This window comes from Squalius cephalus (assembly GCF_949319135.1).
Source record: "Squalius cephalus genome assembly, chromosome: 23".
Lineage (NCBI taxonomy): Eukaryota > Metazoa > Chordata > Actinopteri > Cypriniformes > Leuciscidae > Squalius > Squalius cephalus.
The window spans coordinates 12712109-12722118 of record NC_137144.1 but is presented as its reverse complement, the minus strand read 5'-3'; the positions used below and the strand labels follow the sequence as shown (position 1 = coordinate 12722118).

The following is a 10010-nucleotide window of genomic DNA, read 5'->3' as shown; positions in this document are numbered from 1 at the left end:
ATCAAGGCCACATGTGAAACTTTCATCCAAACGACAAAGAAAAACCCATTCGAATTGTACTGGTACATAAAAATCATGTATTAATGTCCATGGAAATAAAAACCATTGGGGTGGGGGGGGGGGGGGGGGGGTAACACTGAATGAAACGGAAGGTCTACCCTTCAGAGGTAGGTAGAGCTGTACATGACAATTCCTAAAACAAAGCAGGATTGCAGGAGAAAAGAAAAGAAAAAAACAGGGAATATGCAGTGATTAAGCTAGTTCATGTGCTGGTGCTACAATTACCGGACATTTCTGAAAGAGACAAAGCATTGTTATTTTTTTTTTCCACAGAAAAGCAATTTAAAGCACATACAGTATTTTACATTTCATCTATACTTGTATATAAAAACAAACTAAGAACAAAAAAAAAAAAGTTAAAATTCCTCAAATTAGGACTGACATGAATAAATGGTAGTAAGCGGTCAGTAACTGGAAACCACAAGACAGCGAATCGAGTCGAGATTTACAAATGAGCAATGAAGCGTTTCCATAATTATGCTCCACGCGGGATGTCACCGGATTTTGGATTACACTTCACCAGAAAGCTAGAGCGAAACGGATAGGCCATTAAATACACATCAAATCTAGAGTAAAAAAACAAATGAATAAAAAGCCAGCTTGTCTATGAAAAAACACCTTGAACTAAAAAGGAATGCATAATGAATTAAAACCAAAGGGCAAGTTGTGTTTTACAAACTTGACAGGAAAAAATATATATGTACAAATGTTATATATACATATACACACATAGTTGAATGTATATATTCATGTTCTATATATTTATATTCAACCGTTCATTCTCGTTGAAGTAAGCCAGTGGCCTGGTAGGGCAGAGGGTCCCTTTAGAGCACCAAAATGAGTGACGCAAGTCCACTTCTGCACAGCGCTTTACGTTAAAGTCCGAATCAGGCATAGACTCCACTCAGCAGAGCAGGACGACCAATCAGAAATCATCTTCTCGTCCATAAATGAGTGTGTGTATAGAAAACATATGCATACATCTTAAAACATTAGTCCGGAGCCCCCCTCCCTTCCTCCCGCCCGCCCCACATAAAAAAACACCAATGTAGGCAAGTCTGTAGTTGAAATCCTTATGGCAAAGAGTGTGTGGCAAATTCTCCTTTGCCCGCGGTGTAAATCCCCCACTGCTTAAAAACAGTCTGGTTGGCAAGAAATGTTCGTTTTCTTGGACATTCAGTCTGGGGGTAGAAGGTCATGCAGGCGAAATCTCTCTCTTATGTATGGCCGAACGTCCTCATTCTGGAATAAAAACACACAAGTCAACAAAAACACAGTTGTACACATTTCGATTAGCCGTTCTTTCATCTCTGTTGTCCACCGGAGAGTTGACGCGCTCAACACACATGTCTGTGATTGGCTACAATGATCAACACTTCAAAAACATGTTATAAATCGCCGCTCTTCACCGAGCTTACACAGATACACACGGGAGCGTTTGAAAAGCTGATCTCTAATATATCCGCTGATAGACGCCTGCTTTCAAACGCTCACGTGTGTACAATTATTTTAAACTTAAGTGTGTGACACCTGAACCGCAGATCATGGCTAATCGTGGTATTACAGACGACGGCCAGTTTCTCAATATTGTTTGGTGCGCTTTTGTAAAAATGCTTTAGTAAACATAGAAAAGTTGACTGTTCATAATAAAAAGTCAAATAAAATAAAGTTTGTGAAAAAACCCTGGTACTACCTAAAAAAAAAAAAAGAATTATGAATGTGCATAGTTTGAGGTATTAATGATTTACAATTAATTATTATTTCAACTAAATTAAATTGTAAATAAATCATTAAAATAAACGTATGTGTATTTTTTAAAAAGTACATTAAATTTGAATTTAAAACAATTATTAAAACCCATAACATCACGAAGGTATAGTCTTCACACTAAGATATTATAATGTAGAATATAAAGTTACATTTAATTTTTTTTAATTTAAAACAACAATTAAAACCAAATCAAATAATGAAGGTATATTCTTAACTCTAAAAAATGTGAATGTTTGTTATCACATTTTTATAGCAATTATTCTATAAATCGGCTTAGAAAAGGTTTAATTTTAATAATAAAAAGTCGAATAAAATAAAGTTTGTGAAAAAAGCCCTGGTACTATCCAATTATCTAAAAGACTGTTTTATGAAAAGGGCATAGATAAAATATTAATAATAAATCATTATTACTTAAATTAAATTGCAAAGAAATCTTTTTAAAATAAATGTCAAATAGAACTTTTTATTGAAAACAACAATAATTAAAACCCATCACATCAGATTTTATATTATAGCAATAGTTTTGTAAATAGGCATAGCAATTTTTTAAAAAGCAAAATCAAAAAGCCCTGGTATTATCGAAAAAAAAATAAAAAAAAATAACCCATAGTATTATGAAAGTGTGTAATTTGAGTTAAAATAATAACTGCAACAATTTTATTATCATTATACCATTATTCTTAATTAAATTGCAAAGAAATCTCATTTAAATCAACAGTAAAATGTACACGTAATATTTATATAAAACAAACATTTTTCTTACATTTATGTCTTTACTCATTAAACTAAGATAGGAGAAAATATTTAATTATCTGGAGAAAAAAAAAAAAAAAAACTAGCATACCATCATCAATAAAAAGCAGCACACAAAAGACAAGACGCACATACCAGTTCTACCAGCTTCTCCAAAAACGGCACCAGCTTTAGGAGCTCATTGTCATTCTTGTCCACAAACCAACTCTCAATGGGGATCCCATTGGAAAGCTGCAATGAGAGAAGCACATCCTGAGCTTTACATACTAATAACTCAGCACAGACCGCATCAAAGAAGGTGAAACCCGAGGCGGCTTCACGAACCTGGTAGGCAAAAGCCTGAGGAGAGTTGTCTATGATCACCGTCTTGGAGAGATCCCTCCCGAGGATGTTAAGATCTTTGATGTAGTTGCCTTGGACGCATACGCAGTGCTCGCGAAACAATCTGTGCCTGAGATACGAGGGGGAAAAGAGCTTAATGTTCACTTTAAACATCATTCAGCGTGAGAATTCAGACACATTTGTTCCCATCACATGCAATTTAATGCATTTAAACTTCACTTTATATATTTATTTTGAAAGAGCACCTGTTTGAGAAAAGCTATTTTAAGCAACTGACCTAACCAACTGTTTTTTAGGATCCAGGATGTTCAGCAGCTTGTCAGCATAAACCTTCTTGGAAGCAGTGAAGAGAATAATCTGCAGATAATTCAAGGTTATGTCATTAACGCCAGTCAGAGGTGAAAACGGTAGAGCACATCATTGACAGGATATTCATTAGGGTTCGAGAAAAAAAAAAAAAGCAAGATAAGACCAACGACTAGGAATTTTTTGAGGGGCCGAAATGATCGCCCAAGAAACAGTCACGTTTGATTAGTGCTTCTCTGACGGCAGCGTCTATTTTGTGCACACGACGTGGATAAACAGAAATGTCGGTTTAATGTTACAGACGTTATTAAATAAACTACTTTCGTTTTCTGAAAATTTTACTTTTGGCATTTATGGAAAAAATTACAAAATCAATAAAGTGAATAACTATGCAAAATTATGATTTTTAAATTTTGGTTTTAATATATTGTGCAGCCATTGAAAACGCTCCGATAATGCGGTTCATGGATTCTCGTCCGTGGAATGCAGCACTTCCGGTATTTAATCGACACGGGGAAATTTCTAGAGGATTTTTTTTAAATAGAGTACTCTACTTTAATCAGCCCTAATATAAATAATAAAATATCACAGTTTCCGGAATAAATCAAACCAGTTCAGCAGATTTGTGCACATATATATCAAATATTAGGAACTTTTCATGTGCTGTTATTTTTTGTAAGCTAATAATTACTCGCATATTTATTCGGTATCTTTAAACATTGGATTTGAGCCTTTGTTGCTTTAATAAATGAATGGAACACACAGTTGTATGGGCTGATTGCTGGGACTTTGCACATGAGCTTAAAGGGATAGTTCACTTTGAAATTAAATTTTGGTATGTTTTAGCTTACCTCAAGGGCATCCAAGATGTAGGTGTCTTTTTTTCCACAGTAGTTTCAATTTTGATATTTTTATGTCAAACCGTTCTTGTCTGTCAGTTATTTAATGCAGGTCTGTGGTCACTGTCTCAAAGAGCATGCACAGAGTCCAAATTAAAACAATTCCCCATCGTCCAAATTAAACAATTCCCCATCGTAAGTACACATTGATGGCCTAAGACACGAAACGAGCGGTTTGTGTGAGAAAACGAACAGTATTTATATCGTTTTTACCTCTTATACACAGCCACGTCCAAGTGATCTGAGGGCGCTCGCGCATCCTGGTGTGTGACGTGTACGCAGACTGGTGCATAGAGATATATATATACTAGATGTCGCATTAAAGACATTCGTTCCAATGAACTGCCGTAGCCAAGGCGTAAAAATATCAAAATTGAAACTACTGCGGAAAAAAAGACACCTACATCTTGGATGAACTACCCCTTTAATGTTTACAAAATGTTTATTCAAAAGATTTCATAAATCATGTCAACTCTGAACTGAAAACAAAAACAAAATAATAATAAAAACACCTGACTTACCTCATAAATCTGAGACATGCGTTCCAGGAATTCTCTAAAGAATGGCCGTAACCGGACGTACACCTTTAGGAATAAGAAAGCAAATCACTCTAACAGGGCTATGTGCAAAGCTTGTGAAAAATGTGAACTATTGATTGTTTAAGATGCTTGTTCTGTACCTGGTAAATGACGTCTTGGAAAAGCACAGGGAAGGTCAAAGCTGCATCCTCCAATTCATTGAGGCTGCAGTGGACCAACGTCTCATCCTGGAATAAACCACAGTGACGGCTTAATCCTTGCATCAAAAACAGCTCGCATCAAACAACTAAGATCAGAGTTGAATGCCGACGTACCAGATCCAGGACGAGGGAGAACTCGGGCGTGCTCCTGGTTTTCAGAGGGAGCGCAGGCTTACGGGTGAGCTGCTCTTCAGTCAGGGGTGGCACGTGTTTGATAAAGAAATAACTGGAAGAGAGAGACAAGTTAGCACACAAGCATGTGTCTATATTCAAGCTATTCAGATTTAGAGCATGTTGAAATTAGACTCACGGGTCAAAAACTTCCCAGTCCTCTTCATAAGTCCCCTCTGGAGGAGGTGATGGCGGGACATCCGGGTAATTGCTGTTGCATCCTACGGCTAACCAAGAGAGAAAATGTGAGGATGGTCATCTTCAGGCAGCGGACCAGCTGGAGAACATGCCAGACACTCACCAGTTAGCGGAGGCATGTCAGCCTCTGTGACGATCTCTCCTTCCTCTACCGGTGTGTCTACGAGAGGCAGCGGTCGAGGGTTTAGCGCGGGGTCAAAGGTCAGGTCTCGGCCGTCGGTGGTAGTGCTGGTCGGGGTTTCCTCGAGCTGCTCCATTTCCAGCTGCTTCACGATCTCCTCAGCTTCCACCGCCTGACCCGGGGAATCAGAGCCCGTTGTAGCTGGAGGATGAGGACGGCTCAGTTTAACAGTGTGATGAAATCAGAAAAAACTCACAAGAAAGGCTGCAATTTCATCGGTAAATGGTAAATGTTTCAGTTTGCAGCAGGTGCGACTGGTCTCAGATAGCAGCGAAGAGTCTCAATTCTGCCCAACTGCTTTAGCTCAGAAATGATAGACTTTGAATTTTAGTTCTACATTATGGGTGTGTTCAGTAGTTTCAGTTCGCTTGGTTCAGACCAAAAAAATGTATTTAGTCCTGGTCCACCTATGGTTCAAAATGCCATTAACACCGAACCTAAAGGCATAGGGATGTGTTCACAATAAAAGGCTTTTATTACGGATATTTTGCAACAGAACTTACTAAACATCCAAAACAATGCAGCACGCTCGTTATATGTGCGTAGCCTACATGTGATGGTATTTTGACCAGCTGAAAACTCATTAAGAGATTATAAAATGTGTAAAGGAGTCAAAACAGAGGCAGGAATCCCTCTGTCACACACACAAACAAAGATCTGCTGCGAGGAGACGCAGGTCTGATGCCTGTACCGAACTGTGACGGGCAACATCGCGAAGGTATGTCAGTGAGCATTCTGTCCTTTTTATGGTCGGAGACCCAATATAATGAATATAACTATAACCGTTCCTTACGGTTCTTAGAACCATCCGGCCCAACAGAGGAAACGCGTCTAATGTCTAATTCGCTATTTGTTAGTATTTTATGGTTACACTTTATTTTAAGGTGACAGTTACATTGTACTTACTCATAAGTACTGAGTAATATCAATTAACTACATGTACTTACTATAGAGTTATGCTTAGGGTTTGGTTTAGGGTTAGTTACTTGTAATTGTGCATGCATAATTTACTGTTTTGCTATAGTAAGTACACCACCTTAAAATAAAGTGTTTCAAATATCCTTTGGAATATTGTGTGCTGTTGAATTGTACAAAAAAGGCCAGTTCAAACCAAGAATGATAATGATAACTATACTATAAAAGCAACAACAGTAATGCACAATAATGTATATCGGAAGTGTTATTTACTGCAGTTTTGTCGACTGCTAAAAAGTGGATTCTTTTTAATACTGTGTGTATTTTAAATAGTTATTTTTAAAGAGCCTGTCACAAGATGGACTTCAAATTGGGAGTTACCAAAACTGATACTTTTTTTTATTTCAGGAATTCAGTTTAATGTTTTGAGAACAGTCTTGAGAAAAAGTAAGGAATTTTTAAGAAATGTTAAGAATATTTTACAAAACTAAAAAAATATCATATTTTATTCTAAATATTTCATCAGTCTGGCCCCAGGAATATGAATAAATAAATGAAATATGGTCAGCATTGATTTTATGTTTCATGCTTCATTTTTATTCTCACACATTTTTGTACATCAAAAGGACTGAAAAGGTGACTAACCATGTCACTTAGGCACATGCATTTAATCAGCTGACAAGTGCGATCACAGGCTTACCGTTACCGTTTTTGTTGGCGGGTGAGAAGAAGCTAAAAACGGGAGAGAAGATGGTTCCCAGGAGGGTGGTGCGGGGGGGACTGCTCGGGGTTTCTGCCTGCACCTCCAGCTTCCCGTTGGGCTTCACTGGTATACTCTGACCTGTCATAGTATCTGAGCAGAAGAAAATGAGAAACAATCAACACCACTAGATCGCTGACAGCCTGCATAACGGTTCACAACAAAGGTCATTTACATACAGCACTCTTAAAGGAAGAGTAGCCTGTTTATCTGTGAGTGTCAGCACTCCTACCTCCATTGACAGGGCCTTTCCTGCGGGCTCTGGGGTTTGCTCTGCTGGGCAGGTTCCCACCGGTCGGAGTGGATGTGATCAGATTACTGTCCGAATCACAGTCTACGCGGCTTCTCTTAGCAGGAGGGCACTGCTCCACCTGACATTAAGACATTACAGCTCAAATCAAATCACAGACTCCACAGAATCATCTCAAAACCACTTTCAAGTCCTAACCTTGACAGCGTTGCCTCTGATGAACCGTTTGATGGTGGAGAAAATGCCCGTGTCTCGTTTCTGCATCTTGCCGTCTTCGGAGGGCAAAGCGTGTTCCACCTCGGAGAGCTTCCTCTTGGTCTTGGCGGTCCGGGCGGACGGGGTGGCGCTCCGCTGCTGAGATGCCTTGCGCACTCTCAGCCTCATTGTCCCAAAAGTCACATGTAAGACTGGAAAAGACAAAACCAGTTCATCGACTGTGAAAAAGGTGCAGAGCAGCACCGTGCATATTTGCATAAATTTCATTAATAACATTGAATGCGAGATATTCAGGCTGTTGGGAAATTCCATTCCGGAAATCAGTCATGGCAACTCAAGGAAAACAATCGGATCTCTTCCCTGCTGCCATTGACAAGAAAGCTCTCCACAGCACCCTACCCCAGTCTTTAAGAGTGCCACAAAAAGAGGGGGAAACCATCACCCAATCCATGGGGATTTATGTCAGCGCAAACTATTGAAGACTGTAATGGGTTAAAACTGGAGACACCTGGTTGCAAACCTTCACGCTCTTGGGATCATGGGATTTGAGAACAGATATTTACGTAGGCGTCCAGTGATCGAATCCGTCTCAGTTGTGCTATGACTCTTCTCCGCTATCCTATCAATATGAAAATATTGCCATGCAATTATGATTTTGTATGATTTCATTGATTTAATCAATAATTATTAGACAAATTACTTAATATTTAAAGGAAATTAGAATTTTAAAGGACAATTAAGCCATGTGTATTTGTCTAGATCAGGTAGGGATGCAACGTAGGGCTGTCAAATTAAATTCGAATTTAAAATAAAAATACACATTCGAATGAAAAAATGGTGCATTCAAATTTTAGGTGTGCGTCAGTGGTGAACAACAACTTAGCCTATCCAGCTGAACCCACTCATGCGGAGAAGATCTCGGTTGCATCAAAACCGTTCCCACAGAATGCATTTTCTGTGCTGCTTTTCCATTGTTTTCTATGTAAAGCGCTAGATTGACACATTTGACCATTGCACTCGCGTCTTGCAAGGCAGAGCTGCATGTTTAGAAAGCCATGTAAAGATAAAAGTTGTTCAACTTTAAAAAAAACAACATGTCTCGAAAGTCAAGAAGTTGTGGGGGATCCATTCTACTGCATGTTTTTATATGCAAAAAGTACCATGTGTGATCAGCGCTTCGGCTCTTTGTATTGAACTATGCATAAATATACAATGCTGTTTTATTCATAACTGTTTATGCAATTTACAAAATTATATTTGATTTATAAAAATGATGCACTTTTTTTTTACAGTCATGTTATTTTGTTGATTGAAATAAGAGACCAAGTAACAAATATCGGTATCAGCCAATTGTTGTTTATAAAAATCGGTATAGCATCGACCAAAAAATTCCTATCGGTGCATCCTTAAGATGATTACCAGTAAACTGAATCACTTCACTACAGCGTTAATTAAATAATCCATTATTTGTCAGCTCTAATATATAGGCTTAATTCTCTTATCTCGAGCCGACAGCCATAACATAAAAAATGTACATATATCAGCCGATATATCATGCATCCCTAAGATAAGGGTTTCCCAAAGGAGGGTCGAGATCCTTTCGTAGTTCTTGAAGGAACCGCTGGGGTTTGTTAGTTAATAATTAATAGTTAAATAGTTAATAGCGATAATATAGTAATTGTTGTTTTAACGATGTGCGATTTTACATTATGGAGTATAGCCTATCCCTCACACACACACAGAGAGTGCATGCATACTCTACTTAACGTACATCTCGAAGGCCAGACTCGCACTTTAAGACCGTTAACTGAAAGCGTGTCGTGAAGCGTCGCGCTGGAATTCGCGCTCGGCTCGCACCTTCTGTGAATATAAAGCCCTAAAGCCTACTTTGATTTGATTTTTTTTTTTCACCTTGCCTGGAAAAACAAGCGAGCGTTGGGACGGCGTCGCTCTCTATTTGTGCGCACTTTTCGCGCAACTAACGTACATTTAAAATAAAGAACGTGAGAGCGCAAACATGTGAACGGCCCCTAAAGCGGCTGAGACGAAGTCGGTTATCGTGGCGATATGCAATATCATTGCAGCACCAAAGTAGAGTTAACATTAGGCAATTATTTCACATTCGAATGCACTTCGAAAAATTACCGAGGTCCTGGCCTCGAGGACCTCAATGGTGGGTGCGCCCCTGCATACATCCGCTGGAAAGTCCTGGCTGGACAGCATTTCTAAAGCTACTGATACATACGATAAACCAGAAAGAATTAAACAATTTATCACTGATATGGATTAAGAAAATAGCATGATTACAAAGTCTAACATCAGCCTTTTTTGAACTGTCATTATGAAATGTATTATAATTATAATTTTACAATAACTCGAATTAATATGAAATAATGTTATTTTCTAAATACTGTATGTACATTAAAACAAAACCTAAACAATGATGTACA

General features: G+C 38.3%; 1 protein-coding gene across 2 annotated transcripts in view; it reads right to left on the bottom strand.

Annotated features, from left to right (window-relative positions):
* Positions 1 to 252: 252 nt before the first annotated feature.
* ctdspl2a (CTD (carboxy-terminal domain, RNA polymerase II, polypeptide A) small phosphatase like 2a) overlaps positions 253 to 10010 on the bottom strand; it is a 12420-nt gene continuing 2662 nt past the window's right edge. Inside the window, exons 2-13 of one of the 2 annotated variants that reach the window (XM_079858775.1) lie at positions 7543 to 7751; positions 7327 to 7465; positions 7035 to 7187; positions 5342 to 5560; positions 5180 to 5267; positions 4984 to 5095; positions 4810 to 4896; positions 4652 to 4714; positions 3203 to 3282; positions 2908 to 3034; positions 2719 to 2814; positions 253 to 1302 (exon numbers count right to left, since the gene is read on the bottom strand). In XM_079858775.1, the coding sequence (XP_079714901.1) occupies positions 1237 to 1302; positions 2719 to 2814; positions 2908 to 3034; positions 3203 to 3282; positions 4652 to 4714; positions 4810 to 4896; positions 4984 to 5095; positions 5180 to 5267; positions 5342 to 5560; positions 7035 to 7187; positions 7327 to 7465; positions 7543 to 7728 (1416 nt within the window). In that variant the 5' untranslated portion in view covers positions 7729 to 7751 and the 3' untranslated portion in view covers positions 253 to 1236. The remainder of the gene's footprint in view (positions 1303 to 2718; positions 2815 to 2907; positions 3035 to 3202; positions 3283 to 4651; positions 4715 to 4809; positions 4897 to 4983; positions 5096 to 5179; positions 5268 to 5341; positions 5561 to 7034; positions 7188 to 7326; positions 7466 to 7542; positions 7752 to 10010) is intronic. The other variant, XM_079858776.1, reaches the window with a different exon arrangement.